General features: G+C 35.7%; 1 protein-coding gene across 6 annotated transcripts in view; it reads right to left on the reverse strand.

The window, feature by feature from the left end:
- Nucleotides 1–16,102, reverse strand: part of EDEM3 (ER degradation enhancer, mannosidase alpha-like 3) — a 59,701-nt gene that overhangs the window by 32,158 nt on the left and 11,441 nt on the right. For all 6 annotated transcript variants that reach the window (XM_005856663.2, XM_005856661.2, XM_014538050.1 and 3 more), the window contains exons 2-8: nt 13,831–13,931; nt 13,043–13,082; nt 10,930–11,042; nt 9,100–9,253; nt 6,131–6,265; nt 5,312–5,417; nt 358–455 (exon numbers count right to left, since the gene is read on the reverse strand). In XM_005856663.2, coding sequence (XP_005856725.1) covers nt 358–455; nt 5,312–5,417; nt 6,131–6,265; nt 9,100–9,253; nt 10,930–11,042; nt 13,043–13,082; nt 13,831–13,931 — 747 coding nt within the window. The remainder of the gene's footprint in view (nt 1–357; nt 456–5,311; nt 5,418–6,130; nt 6,266–9,099; nt 9,254–10,929; nt 11,043–13,042; nt 13,083–13,830; nt 13,932–16,102) is intronic.

A 16,102-nucleotide genomic window follows, 5' to 3' on the forward strand; every position in this document is an offset into this window, starting at 1 on the left:
AAAAAAAAAAAAAAAAATAAGAGGGGGGGGGGGGGAATCCAAAGGAAAAAGCTAACGAGTAATTTATTCCAATAAATTCTCCTCCTTGCATAAAATATTAGATATTACTTACTGGCAGATCTTGAAATCTTCTGATAAGAGATGAAAATAAAACTACTTTGTAAACTAATTTTTGAATGTATAGCTTTTACCCTGTTCCCTGTCCAATATCATCAGGGAATACTGACAAAAAACCTACTACAACACATTTAGAAATAATTATTTTTCAGAATATAACTCAAATAATTGAGTTTCTATCAAAATCTGGCACTCAAATTAACTTGGCTCTAAAATTAATACAAAATTGGATCAACTTACTGTATTAAATCTTTCCAGAAAACTGTCATCTCCAAGCAAGACATAGGCTTTCAACAGATATTCATAATAGGAATCAATGCCAGCTCCAACTCCACTATCTATGGGAAACACATACATAATTCTTTATTAAACTAGTAAAAAATTATTTGTATAGTACAACTGAGGTACTAGTACACTCAGAATGAAAAATTAGTCTAAACATGAAACTGTTTAAAGTAAAAATTACACATTTACAGAAATATTAACCCTATCATATGAATAATTGTTCTTTTGTTCATAGTTTATATGTTAAAAAATGCTACTTTGCAAAATGGTTTACAAAAGTCTTACTGAAAAGCAGGAAATACTAGTTTTAAGAATGTTTTAAGCTCATTTTCTCAGTGAGGAACTCCAAAGAGGAATCACTAATTACGTATTTTTTTTATCAGACCCTTAATCAGGAAGACCAATGTTTAAAGTTATAATAGGTACGTAAACAAGGCTACTGTTTGGATGTATCCATTCTAATAGCTAAAATTAGTACTGATTGTTGGCTTCTTCCTCCAAGAATTTCATGGAGATTCAAAAAGAGAAAGTAACAAGAAAAGTATGAAACCTGGTGGCAGAGGGTGGGGATGGGGGCGAGGGGTGGGGATGGCTTTGGCTTGGAGTGGAGGCAGCCAGGCATGCTACAGAAGGATCAAAGAGGAGGGACACTGTTGGAGCTTTGCTCTTGCTTCTCTCCTACCATGGCCTTAAGACACCATGTCTCCTCCCACACCTGCTGCGAGTCAGATCTATGCTCCAGGTATCCTCAGGGGTAAAACCAGGGCAGCACAGAAGCCCTGCAGAAGGAGCTGGACAAATGAGGCAGAAAATAACTTTAGACATTCTCTTCCCCACCTTTCCCCTCCAAACTCCTAAGGCTAGTGAATTATAATCTAAATGATAATTCTATAAATTATAATTTATAGAAATCCCTATACCCAGGGCACACTCTAGGGCAACTGAATCAGAATCTCTAGGGTTCCAGGTATCGGTATTTCTAAAAACTTCTTAGAATTCAAGCCTAAGACCACTGAGCGAGATAGAAATTGGGATTAGATCTTGCCTCAAAGTAGGTGACAAGGAAATATGAACTTATAGGTCCAAAACATTTAAGAAGCATGACTTCAAAAAGAACAAGAGAATACTGGAATAAGAATATGTCAGAAAAATAATTACTAGAATAGCAAACCAAAAAATTTAAATTAGCCTAATAAACATCTAAAAGTGATAGGGAAGATATTAACAATACAAAATAAGAAAAAAATTTTAATTGAGCAGAAATACATGAAATAAAATATATAACAGTTGCCTGGTTGGTGTTGCTCAGTGGTTGAGTATTGACCTATGAACCAGGAGGTCATGGTTCAATTCCCGGTGAGTTCACGTGCCCAGGTTGCAGGCTCGATCCCCAGTAGGGGGCATTAAGCTGGCAGCCAATCAATGATTCTCTCTCATCATTAATGTTTCTATCTCTATCTCCCTCTCCCTTCCTCTCTGAAATCAATAAAAAAATATTTTTTTAAAAAGAGACACTTTAAAATACATATATCAACAGTTAAAATAACATAATAGATGGGACATAAAACTGAGAAACATAAAAAATATACATATAGCCCTGACTGGTTTGGCTCATTGGATAGAGCATCGGCCTGTGGACTGAAGGGTCCCAGGTTCGATTCCGGTCAAGGGCACCAAAAAAACAAAAACAAAAATATATATATACATATACACATATGCTAAGATATGTGGAGGCTACAAATAGAAGTGATTTTGATAATAGGAACTACAAAAAGAGATAAGTAAAAATGAAAAGGATAAAGTATCTAAAAAATAAGCATCAATTTTTCATAAATTAAAAACATAAAGATTTTTAAATAGAAAGGGTCCACAGAATACCAAAATGAGAAAATTCTATATCTAAAATTATAACAACATTTTTAGAAATTTCTCTTTGGCTTTGATACTCTTCCTCTTTCAGAGAGAAAGAATAGATCATATACAAGGGCATAAAAATCAGAATAATATCAGATTGTTAACAGGATATAAGAAGACAATAGAGTTGTATTTTCAAAAACTTCTTTGAAAGAAAAGAACTTAAACAGAAAATTATATCCAGCTCAACTGTCACTCAAATGTGAAAGCATAATAAAATTACTGTTAGGCATATAAGGCCTCAGAAGTTATTTAAAGCTACTAAAAACAGTTTGGGATAAATACCAGAAAAAAAAAATAGAGACAAATCTAAGAGATATTGCAAGTGATATACAAAGTACAAGTGACCAGCCCTAGCCAGTTTGGCTCAGTGGATAGAGCATAGGCCTGTGGACCAAAGGGTCCAGGGTTTAATTCCAGTCAAGAGCATGTACCTTGGTTGCAGGCTCCTCCTCAGCCCGGGGCCTGGTTGGGGTTCATGCAGGAGGCAACCAATCGATGTGTTTTTCTCACATCGATGTTTCTCTCTGTCTTTCCCTCTCTCTTCCACTCTCCCTAAAAGTCAATGGAAAAAATATCCTCGGGTGAGGATTAAAAAAAAAAAGACCAAAGTATAAGTGACTGAATATCTTAATAAAATTTATCGTTAAAGAAAGAGGGAGTTAAGACCAAAGAAAAAAAGAGAAAAGGTATTCATAATAAGAATGCATTATCTATATGATATCGACATAAAGAGGGATTACAGAGTGGAGTTGTGGGGAGACAAAGGGATAGGAGAGCATACTAAAGTTCATGTCTTACTAGGTGGCAATTATAGGGTTCAATTAACAAAAAAGAATTAAAGAGAAACAGAAAAGGTGGGACACACTGAAATAATAAAGATGATATAAATAAGTCCAAATATATTGCAGAGGTAGGCAGAGTCAAGGATCATATGCAGAAATAACGGGTTGTCAAGTAAGTTGCTTTTGTAATGTATGATCCATTTGTGGGTGCTTGTTACATATTAAAAATGACTAAATAAAATAGGTCATGCATGGACCAATGATGAGAATGTGTAAGTCAACAATTAAAACTAATTTAAAATTAATTAATGATTAATTTGCACCTGAGTTCCAACGCAAATAAAAGAATAAAAAGAAATTGCAGAATTCTAAAGCCAGGATTTAGATTAGTTTCAGAAACCATTTAGATAAAACTTAGAAAAATTATATACAATACTGAATAGAGTCAAAATTTTAATATATTCAAATTAGTAATTCTATTTTTAATTTATTTAATTATAGGCAGTTATTTTTTATTTTAGATGTAACAACATAAGCCTTTTGGGAAATAGAAAAATATGTAAAGATAACCTCATTAGGAATCCTACATAATAAAAAGCTAATATGCAAATGGTTGTGACACCCTCACGCCCCATCAGCAGGAGGCTGCATGCGCAGCATGGGTGGGGACTTGACCAGGAGGTGCATTGGGGGGAGCAGCCGGCAGGAATCTGGGACTCGGGGCAGTCCCGCGGTGTCCCAGGTCAGGTCACTAGTATTCTAATATATTTCCATTCATCTATGCTTATTTTATCAAGATAAAATCATATTCTTTATACAATCCTATATCCTGTTTGCTCATATAACATTGTTATATGCTTTGTCTCATAATTCAAAATAATTTTAGTAAGAATTATTAAGAACATTGTTAAATACAGATTTCCACTTAACTATACCTTCAAGTGAGCTGGCTAAGGTATTCTGATGGCTGAGGTTCTCAAATTAGTTCTACTGTTTCAACTATACCCTCTATCTTTAATGCTAAATCCATTAAGGTATGAAATAGAACACTAAATCACCTAGAAAAAGTGTGCTATTATTTGGCACACCAAAGAAAAAAATCAGGCTAATTAGTGATAATTCCAGGATTCTTATGAGAAACACTGCTTTATACTGTCCCAAAAATTATTTTAACAAATGAAAATCCTTTATTTCCCAACCATTCTAAGGATGTTGAGCAGTGGGTTCCCAACCTTTTTTTGGCCATGCCCCACCTAAGCATCTCTAAAATCCTGATGCCCCCTCTGTGACATATAATTCTTATTATTCAAAAAGTGAACTCCTATTCACATGGAGGAAGCCTAAAAGGCCATTAATTTGGTCTAAACAAGCTTCCAAAGAACACGGCATCCATGACAGAGAAAAAGAAAAGAACGAAAGGACAGCTGAAGTACTGAGGAAGAAATAACTAAGAAATTGTTAAAAAGATCCTATATAATAAAGATATAATATGCAAATGGTCGTTACGCCGTGAAGCATAACGACCGACCACGTAACAACGGGTTCACAGATCAGCAGGAAGGTGGGGCAGCGAGCTACAAGTGGGCGGCAGAGAGCTACAGGAGGGGGCAGGGCAGCAAACTATGGGGAGAAGGGAGGCAGGGGAAGCTACAGGAGGGTGGGGCAGCGGGCGGAGAGCTACTGGAGGGCGGCAGCAAGCTACTGGCGAGCTACTGGCACACAGATTCGTGCCCAGGGCTACTAGTAATAATATCAAGTGAGATGAAAAAAATAGCAAATCAGGTTTCAAAACATAATAGAGAACTGAAATGCATAAATATGTCACAATATATATTTATATACTGCAGGGGTCCTCAAACTACGGCCCGCGGGCCACATGCGGCCCACCGAAAACATTTATCCGGCCCGCCAGGTGTTTTTGCTGCCGCTGCCTGTCCTATTTAGCAGCCGACTCATCCCAGACCCGCAGTGCGCATGTGTGGAATGTCTGAGGGACAGTGAACTGGCCCCGTTTTAAAAGTTTGAGGACCTCTGATATACTGTATACTAGTATGAGGCCCCTAGAACCATAAGAAATGCAAAAACTTCACTGTTAATAACTCATTCTCGAATTTCCCCCCTTAAAAATCAAACTGCTCCCCTGTGGGGTTGTGCCCCACGTTGGGAAACACTGATGTAGAAGCTTGATTTGAAAAAGCCAACTTACATACCTTTTCGCACCCAATCTCCTGTATGGATATTTATGGTCACACCTACTAAATTACTACTTCGCTGTCTTTTTTCCCAGAGAAAATCAAGAGCTTTTCTTGCATATTCCTGTAATTAAAAAGAGGAAAAGCATACTTGAATAACTTCATGTCTCTGGAAAACAGGAAACAAAGAAACAAAAATCAAAGACTCATAGCATACTTTAAGGATTAACTAAAATTCCCAAGATAACAATTAATAATATATGTTAAATTTCCTTACAAGCCAAATTTTAGCTTTTTTTCAGCCAATCAAATCTAGTTAAAAATAATGGCTCTAAAAATGCTATTTAGTGGCAGTGATCTCACTTTGAAACCATCCAGGTTCATTTACACTTGCAGTACAAGTTCACATTCATACACACGTATTATTAAAGTGTACTAATTTCTGGCATAATTAAATGCATTTGATAAAATAATTTCTGTCATTTAAATTCAAAGTGAAAATCTCCTTAGACTCTTATTTAGAAAATTGGAGGAGACAAGTTTGTACACCATCTTTGAAACAAACAAGCATTTCAGATCCACTTTTTAAATAGCATGTAACTCTGTGAGAGAAGAGTCAATAAATCAACTAGTGTTCATTTGAAAAATTGTATTTAACACATTTACCTCACAATGACTTCTATATTTTCTGACAAAGACTGTGATAAAATTTAGACAAAAGTACACTAAAATAACAGTAATCTTTTGATTGATAATCCTAATAGTTGACCAATGAAAAAAAGATATAAAATTAGTTATGCCCAATACCCAGGAGATCAAAGACTATGAAAAGCAAACCTCAAATATTGTTGCTCCTGTGAATCGACTTAAAGCAGCAAACTCAAGGATCAAGGTACCTGCACATGCTGTACAGGTATCGGTCTCAGTTCCTGTCCGAGCTTCTGGTTTTCTGATACCAAATTTTAAATTAATCTAAATAAAGTCAGAAGGTGATTATTAGCAATTATCAAAAGATAATGATTCCTAGATAAGAGAATTTTTCAATCAAGACTTCTTATCAAAATATGAAAATAATTCACAAAACAACTAAACATTGAAATTCCATCTGTTGATCTTTGTGACTTTCCAATTAACATCTAGGGAAGTATATTCATGGAGTTAATAAGTTTTCATTTAGTTCCTTCCTCAACGATATTGAAACTCAATATCATTGTAAGAATTACACAGAGAAAATAACTTCTGTAACAATTTTGTTTTCAGGACATTTTAACTAATTAATATAAGAATAGGGAACTAGACCAACTCTAGAAATTAGGTTTACTTGAGAATTTGTGAAAAACCAGTACCATATTAAATAGTTCTTCATAAAGAAAACACTGATTAAATCATGGTATATATTTAAAAGGAAATTAAAATTTTGTTTTCAGGTTTTAAAAGTTTTGAAATATTGAGTACAGCTTTGCTAATAGACTAACAAATAGTACAAAACTCTTTTCTCAAAGGAGTACTTTTTTATAATTCAAAAACAGCCATACTGTCTTTTTATGATACTACAGTATAAACCTGGATTAACCAGAACTAAACTGACCAGAAATTGATTAAAAATAGAATGTTTTACTGTAGTCCAAATAAATAACCAAAAAGAAAGTAAATGCCAACGATTTAGCATAAAAACAAAAAAACAAATATAAAACATCATGAGTATGTTCCCAAATCAGTTATTTTTCAGCCTCTTATAAAGAGAAGCTCAAATAAATGTGTATTTCTACTTAACTGCAGAAACCAATCAGTGGGGATGCCTATTACCTTAACAATGCCAATCAAAAGACTCTCTAGGACTATCTGAGCAAGGAGACAGGCAACATCAACAAAGACAACAAAAGTGAAATGTAGGTGAGACACGGCGAGTGGGTCGCTATGTTGGCTTCAGTACTGCAAAAAATGATGATTCCAATTTTTTCTCATTAGATTGACAAAAGAGTGATAATATACACTAAGGGCAACAGTACAGTAACACATATACTTTTATACAACACTGAGGAACTACAAAAGTGGAAACTTTCTGAAGAACAATTGACAATAAGTTCCCAAAATCTTAAAAAGCATTCTCTATTTCTGTGGCTTATTATTTCCTATTCTAGTAATTTATCCTAAGGAAGAAATAAGTATAAAGACATGTATAAAGAAGAGCTATTTAAAATATCAAAAACTAGAAATTTAAATAAGAGATTTAATGTTAGTTTGTTTCAAGGGGAAAAAAAGTGTTGGTTACAATCCACTATATGGGTGGGTAAAATCAATGGGCTGTGATCTCTAATTTGAGAAGCACTGCCCTATATCATGCTGTATCTCTAGTCAGAGACTTCTTGATGGAGGAAATGAGTCTTATTTGATTTATATTGGTAAAGGGGTTATTCCAGATTATAGAGATGCAGGCTTAACGGCATGGCAATGAAAAAAATAATAAGTAAAACCCCAGGTGGTTTGGAGGACACTAATAGATTGTTTTGAAATGAAATACTCATTTCGCTGAGGTTCAGGGTACGAGAGACCATCAGAAAGGAAGTTTATTGCCACACCATAAGGAATTTAGAAAGTTAAGACATTTAGTACAACAGAGAGAGTCAATAAAACTTCTGAGGATAATTTAATAAAAATGTTTTAGTAAGATTAATTTTTTAAGTCTCTAAAGCATAAACCAGAGAGAAAATAGTAAGACAGGCATTTACAATAGCTTCACAATAAGATGATATTGGTTTCAACTAGAGTAGTAGCAATAAGAAAAAACTGAGCTTGGTAATGGCTGAGGTGTCTGATTTGGATAAGAGGGAGAGAGTAATGGTGTTAATAAAGAATGAAATAAATCAGAAGAGAGAGTTTTTTTCTATCTTTGAAGGCTTCTAACCCTTTGCTTTAAATATAACCTTTTTGCTTGGCGGGGGGTGGGGGGGGGGAGGGGGCCTAAAACGCCTTCAAATGACTCTGCCACCAAATGACTCTAACCAACAGAGAAGAAATCTCAAAATGAATGGTCCTATACTTTCATCGACTGAACCAGGGGTCCTCAAACTGCAGCCCGTTGAAAACATTTATCCGGCCCGCCGGGTGTTTTTGCTGCCGCTGTGTGCATCGGAATTTGTTCATAGTTTTTTTTTAAACTATAGTCCGGCCCTCCAATGGTCTGAGGGACAGTGAACTGGCCCCCTGTTTAAAAAGTTTGAGGACCCCTGGCACTGAATCCTTCTTTCCCCTTTATTCTACCACGTTACATCTTCAAGGCTCTCTTTGCACATAGTTCTAATGTTTTCTAGAACATCTCCTTTTGGAGCTTTCTACTTAAGATTTTCTGATGCCACACACTACTTTGTACTTCTCCTCCCTCCATCCCTGCACACTCCCCTCCTCACCGCTCCACTTGCTCCCTATTCCCCTTCTCTCTCGAACCTCTCCTCTGGACAGTTAACACCTACTCTCACTGCTTCGACTGCATCTTCTGCACCACCCATTCTGTGCCCAAATTTGAGTCTGGCATCTGTTTTTTCCCTCTGCAGCATAATCTAATCTGTTATGCAGTGACACATAAAAGGTTTAAAATCATCTAAATTCTCACACCACTCAAATCCAAATTAACTGAAATGTCAATATAAACTTATTTAGCTATAAAGTACTTGTCTCCAGTCTCAAGCAGGAGAGGAACAATGGCTCCATCACAAAAATTCACTGTTGTTGTTTTAAATAGCCAAGGCAGTATATAAAGACTTTATATATAGAAAAATATAAAGTATATATTTTTCAGAATTACTTACTCTTGGATAAGGAAGGCCACTGGTAGTATTGAAAGCTGGTAAAAGCTTGTAACCCAATTGCTTTGCCATTTGCAGAAGTTCATCATTGTACCACTGCATGTACTCGCCCTTTTCTTTCAGCATGATTGCCAATGAGTGTCCACCCAAAAGACCCCTGCAATCACAAAGGTGAAACATAATCCACATCTTACAGGTACGCGAACGTCAACACCTACAAAGATATAGGTGTTGCCCTCGCCAGTTTGGCTCAGTGGATAGAGAGTTGGCCTGTGGACTGAAGGGTCCAGAGTTTCATTTCGGGCAAGGGCACGTGCCTGGGTTGCGGGTTCGATCCCCAGTAGGGAGCGTGCAGGAGGCAGCCAATCAATCATTCTCTCTCTCACCACTGATGTTTCTCTCTCCCTTCCTCTCTGAAATCAATAAAAATATATTTAAAAAAAAATGTGGGTGTCTTGTTATCAACAATTTTGCACACATAAGGAAAGACCACAGAAGAATTTAATTTCTTACCTAACTCTAGCTACTCATTTATGGCAAACCTTTATAATTATGAAGCCAGTATTAAAAAAATTCAGATATTCTACCTGTTGTAAAGTGTTTGGCATTCTTAAAAGTCTAAAATTTTCTTAAAGAACATCAAGAAGTCACTTATTTTAACAAGCTTGACAAATTTAATTTTAACAAAATTTTAATTTAACTAATTTAATTATATCATTATGAAATCTTTACCTCTCTTAAATATAACATTAAAAAATTAAAAACAACTTCCCACTCTGTATTAAATGTAATAGATTAATAAAGTCAGAAAAGCTACATAACTATTTCTTAACTTGTTTTTAACTTTTAAAAATTTCTTAAAATTAATTGAACAGACTTACTTTGACAAAAGAAAATGAGGCCGAAACCGGTTTTGCTCAGTGGATAGAGCGTCGGCCTGCGGACTGAAAGGTCCCAGGCTCGATTCCGGTCAAGGGCATGTACCTGGGTTGCGAGCACATCCCCGGTGGGAGATGTGCAGGAGGCAGCTGATCGATGTTTCTCTCTCAACGGTGTTTCTAACTCTCTATCTCTCTCCTTTCCTCTCTGTAGAAAATCAATAAAATATATTTAAAAAAAAAAAAAGAATAATCTTCTGCTGAAGCCGGTTTGGCTCAGTGGATAGAGCGTCGGCCTGCGGACTGAAAGGTCCCAGGCTCGATTCCGGTCAAGGGCATGTACCTGGGTTGCGAGCACATCCCCGGTGGGAGATGTGCAGGAGGCAGCTGATCGATGTTTCTCTCTCAACGGTGTTTCTAACTCTCTATCTCTCTCCTTTCCTCTCTGTAGAAAATCAATAAAATATATTTAAAAAAAAAAAAAAAGAAAGAAAATGAGTTCAACACAAAAGTAACCATTAAATATAGAAATTAATAGTGTTGAAATCTGAATTAATATTGTAATTCATATTTTTAAATGTTCCAAGAGTATTTCAAATTGTGTAGTTGAAAGGTAATCCTATAAATTTAGTTTCATTTGGCTTGAAGAAGTGCTGGCAAAAGTTAGCAAACTATATTGCTAGTGAAAAACGTGTGATGTAGGTAACAGGCAAACATTCAACCGAGTCTTTTAAACACTATACAGGGACATATACTGAGTCTACAACTATTTCTAAAACCTGCTGCTATCTGAGCCTGATTCAATTCACAGTCCTCTTACAGCCTGTTTCATAATACCCCAACTTTTATCTTTTAGGCATAAGAAATGTCTTGCTTTACTACCATTAAGAAATAAATAGTATACCTTAAGCTTTTCTGTTATTAAAATTATAGCTTTAGTGTCTTACATACTTACCCGAGAACTCTGATGTTTGTTTCAAAGACTGATACAACTACATCATTATCTAAATTAACATCTCTTAAAACTTTTTTCACTGCATCTTCAAATTCTTTAGTTTTATTTAATACCTAGAATAAAATTATAAAAATCGTTATTTACTACAAAGTCAAAGAAAAATATCCTCAGAATGAGCTACTAAAAGCAAATTAACATCTTATGACTCTAAAAAGCAACACATACAAAATATTTCCCTTAAACATATAATAAAAAATATGATATCTAAAATGAAAACAAACAAACAAGTGCTTAACTATATTATAAGGACTCTTTATAAACTTCTTTTTAAGACACTGAAATATTATTAGGACTTTAATCAATCATCAGAACTGTTAACTGGTTTCTTAATATATATAATCCATGACCTACAGCTACCTGAGGTGAGCTCCACAGGGATGTGGTTTCCAAGTCTAAACAAAAAAACCATCCTATGCACTAAACATCATTTTAAAAGTTTCTTCCTGAAAGAAAGCACATCCTTCAGGGGATGATCAACTGACCCTAAACCATACACCACCTGCCACCTTCACCACATGGATGCCCCAACCCTGAGCTAAGGAGGCACTACAATATGAGGTCAAGAGCAAGCTCTGATTTGAATTTTGGTTCCTTCTCATTACCTATCTAATCACAGTAACTTCCATCTCTGAGTTAGTTCCTACATATACAAAAAGAGGGCATACCTACTCTCATAGGATTGTTTTCTTAAACAAAGCAATGTATGTGAAGTACTTCTAGTAGAGTGTCTGACTTAAGTGCTTAATATTATTATTATTATTATTATTATTACCACCACCACGAGGGTCTAGAATCCTGACTAAGCTAAGAACTCCATGGATTCTTGCAATGAGCTCCATGAAGGGGTCACTGTCACTACACAGGTTGCACTGATTTTTTAGTCTAAATTAACACCTTTCGTACCGCTCACGAGCTTTCTCGTGTTTCTCGTGCCATCTGTTAGGGACCTTAGATGTCAACACACTGTCTTGTCCACATCGAATGAAGCGATCTCATTGGTGGAAACCATGCAGGTCAATCTACGAAAAACTATATAATTGCACGAACCCATAAAGCATTACAGTTACATTGTATTTTGGTCATTCAAATAGTCTTCGTCTTCAAGTTCCTGGCGCTTTTAGAAAATGTTTTACGCAGTATCATACATTTAAAAAGTACTAGGAACTTTAATTGTTTAATTGTTTAATTGTTTTTGTAAATAAAAATGTTATAATTATTGAAAAACAACACCTAAAGTGCATTATGATCTGTAGTTATGATGATTTAAATGACGTGCAGTTTGCCCAAAAACGTGCGGTCCCTGGCGTATGTATTAGAGATTTCTATGTGGTACGAAATGTGTTAAGATGGCACTATTAGATGTTAGTTAGATTCTAGATCCATTAAAAGTAGTTTTCTGATCCTGGTGAGGTAGCTCAGTTGATTAGAACATCATCCTCATATGCCAAGGTTGCAGGTTCGATCCTTAGGGCACACACAAGAATCAACCAGTGAATGCACAAATAAGTGGAACAACAAATCAATGTTTCTCTCTCTCTCTCAAATCAATAAATAAAAAATTTTAAAGTGGTTTTCCTTTGCTTGACTGTTTAATCTTTTCATCTGATAATATTTTGTAATGCTTTTTTACTTGATTTGATATTCTCACTAAAAATTCTAACTTAGACATAAAATATTCCGTAAGAATACCTGATTGAAATTCAGGTAAAAGTAAAATTCAGGGTAAGGACTGAGTAAATATAATATAAAACCTGATTTTAAATTGACTGCTTTCCCTTCTCATTCTCAAAATCTATGTAAATTCTGCAGCAACAACCTTCCTAAGGAAGGTGTCATCATATAAGCTGACATACCTATAAATTATCTGAGTATCTCCATGATTTCACAGAATTTCATCTGACATTCATGTGACATTAGTAACTCAATAGTGTAAAAGATTTATTTAGAAGCAAAGATCATTACATATGGAATTCTAAAGGCTTCTATTTCAGACTTACTGTGTGCATATTATGAAATTTATAACATAAGTAAATTCAAGAAAAATCAAACCTACCACAAGAGTGTCCAAAGAATCAATCAGTGTCAGGGAAAATCTAAGAAACAAGTATAATGAGATACAAAACATTAGAATTCTGATTATTTTAGCCATGAATGTATAAGCAGATGGATCTATAACTGACTGGCAGTTTCTATTAACTAGTACCCCATGCATCTGTAGTGCAATTTAACCATTAAATATAGAAATAAGGCACTGGAAGAACTGTAAAAGCCTTAACATTATATTTATTTTCAGCTCCACATCCTTCAAAATGAATAGAAATATTCACTAGCTGTTTAATGCAAATAAAAATATTAAAGCATCAGCACCTTATGTCAATGACTTTATACACGTTAAAAGTGACATCCTTCTTAACTCAACTTTTCACTGAACTAAGAGGCAAATTAATTAATTTTTTACAAAAGACAACAGAGGGAAGAAAGAAACTTAATGTAACACTTAAAGCAGTCACTGAAATTCAAGCGATCCCCAGAAACACGACTGTACACTGCCTCTAAGACAGCGGTTCTCAACCTGTGGGTCGCGACCCCTCTGGGGGTCGAACGACCCTTTCACAGGGGTCGCCTAAATACATCCTGCATATCAGATATTTACATTACGATTCCTAACAGTAGCAACATTACAGTTATGAAGTAGCAACGAAAATAATTTTATGGTTGGGGGTCACCACAACGTGAGGAACTGTATTAAAGGGTCTCGGCATTAGGAAGGTTGAGAACCACTGCAAGAAGTCTCAGACTTAGGAACGTTGAGATGCCTGCCATCCCTGTATTAATACTCACTTTCCCAAGGCATCGTCAACATCACCCCGACTTGGCTCCTCGCCTCTAATTCGACCTCTGCAGGTTAAAGGCATGAGTTCATCAGCTGGGTAAGCATGTTCCTACAAGGAAAATCTGAATGAGTCACTAGTGAGACACATCATTTAGAGAACAAAACCTTTTCAGTTTTGTTTTGTTTTTTAAGTAAAATAAAGGCTAGTCAAAAAATGCTACCATTCTTACAGTCTATGGAATCTTTTTCTAAAATGTAGTTATAAATGTAATACATGCTTTAAAAAATAAAACATTTCTTTAAAAACATGATAATCTGCTTCCCCTCCACCCAACTTCACTCAAAAGAGGTAACTACTGTTAAGATGTGAGTTTATCCTTCCAGATTTATCTACATATATTAACATATATGAACATATATCATTAAAAATTTTTTACTTACAAATAGGTGCTTATGCCATATGAACACATTGCTCTAAAATAAGTTTACTTAAATTATGGTGGGGATTTTCCATGCTAGAATTTTATAAATGTCTTTTATTCATTTTAATAACTGCAAAGTCATACATTAACATAGACTAATGTTATGGAGCACTTATATTTTAAGCACTGATCTATACAATTTGGTTTAATAGTCACACAAATAGATTCAATTACCTCCATTCTATAGATGAGAAAACTAAGGCCCTATGTCATGCATCTGGCAAATGATAAATTCAGAATTCAAACCTGACAACTTGACTCCAGAGCTTCCACACTCCATAGTACCCTCTCCTCACAGTATTCCAGAGTACAAACATGTTGAAATTTACTTATTCCTCTATTAATAAACATATAGGTTGAACTCAATTATTCACTACATCAACAATCCTATATAACAAAAGCCTAATGTGCTAAGTGTCTGACTGTTCGTTCTACCAGTTGCTATGATGCGCACTGACCACCAGGGGGAAGATGCTCCCGATGGGTGGGTTAGCTTGCTGCTGGGGTCCAGTCAATCAGGACTGGGCGAGATGGGCCGGACACATTCTGGAGTCCTACTGCGGTCCTCCCACCCCGCCGGCCAGCCAACCTCCCATGGTCCCTCCCTGGTGGGCCAGTCCCGATCAGGCAGCCCCGCCTGGGACTGAGCAAGACGGGCCAGACACGCCTGGAGCCCTCCTTCAGTCCCTCCCCAGCGCCGATCATGCACCAGTGGGGTCCCTCAGCCTGGCCTGTGCCCTCTCGCAATCCAGGACCCCTCGGGGGATGTTGGAGAGTCAGTTTCGGCCTGATCCCCGCAGGCCAGGCCAAGGGACCCCACCGGTGCATGTATCCGTCCACTGGGCCTCTAGAGCTTTAATAAACATCTATACGCATATATCTTTCGTACACGTTTGTATTGCTATGGATTAAATCCCTAGAAGTAGACCCGATGAGTCAAAGGTATGGATATTTAATTTTTGATAGCTATTATCAAACTGAAGACATCAATTTATACTCTTTCTTGTTCCTCCTATACTTGTATGCCCATATGATTCTTAATTTTTGAAGTTCAGCAACAATATTCCTGATTCCAAGTCCAACTCTATCCTAAACCCAATTACATAATTCCAAACTCACAGCACATTAGCAGCAGAAAAATAAAATAGAGGTCAGGAACACTAAATACATGGTCAACAGAAAGGGAAAGACCCTCCCATCCTGCCCCAGATAATTAAAGTAGGCTAGAGAATACAAAAAAGCATTGAAGACTGCAGTCCTTTAGATATTTTTAAAAAGTGCAACAAATGTTTTGATATAATTACACTTCGTGTGTAGCTACTAAATTCTGAATTGGATATTTTGTAATTTTAATATTATATGTAATTTTTAGTATAAATTCCTAGTTATTGTAATGTGTCTTTTACATGGTAAGTTCCTAACTACTTTTTCAGTGTTAATTCCAATAGAATTGTAATTTCCCAGAAGGCACACTATTTTTATTGCTTTACAGTTTCATATCAACACATATAAAAACACTTAGAACTAAAAAAAAATAGTATTTTTAAAATTTGCTGATGTATTTCAAAAGATATCATTCAAATATTAATTTGATTTTTAAAAGTTCCTTTAAGATCAAGAGTTACTTAGAAAGCTTCATACTGCTATTTTTAGAGTTTTGCAACACACATACACACACACAAACACTGATGTCTGAAATTGAGTATGAAACTCAAACCCTAAGTTTAGCCAGATAAGAAAAATATTAATAGCAATTGCAAACCAGAATAATCAAATAAGGGAGTTTTGAACCAGGTGT

The sequence above is a fragment of the Myotis brandtii genome, unplaced genomic scaffold, assembly GCF_000412655.1.
Source record: "Myotis brandtii unplaced genomic scaffold, ASM41265v1 scaffold104, whole genome shotgun sequence".
Classification (NCBI taxonomy): Eukaryota; Metazoa; Chordata; class Mammalia; order Chiroptera; family Vespertilionidae; genus Myotis; species Myotis brandtii.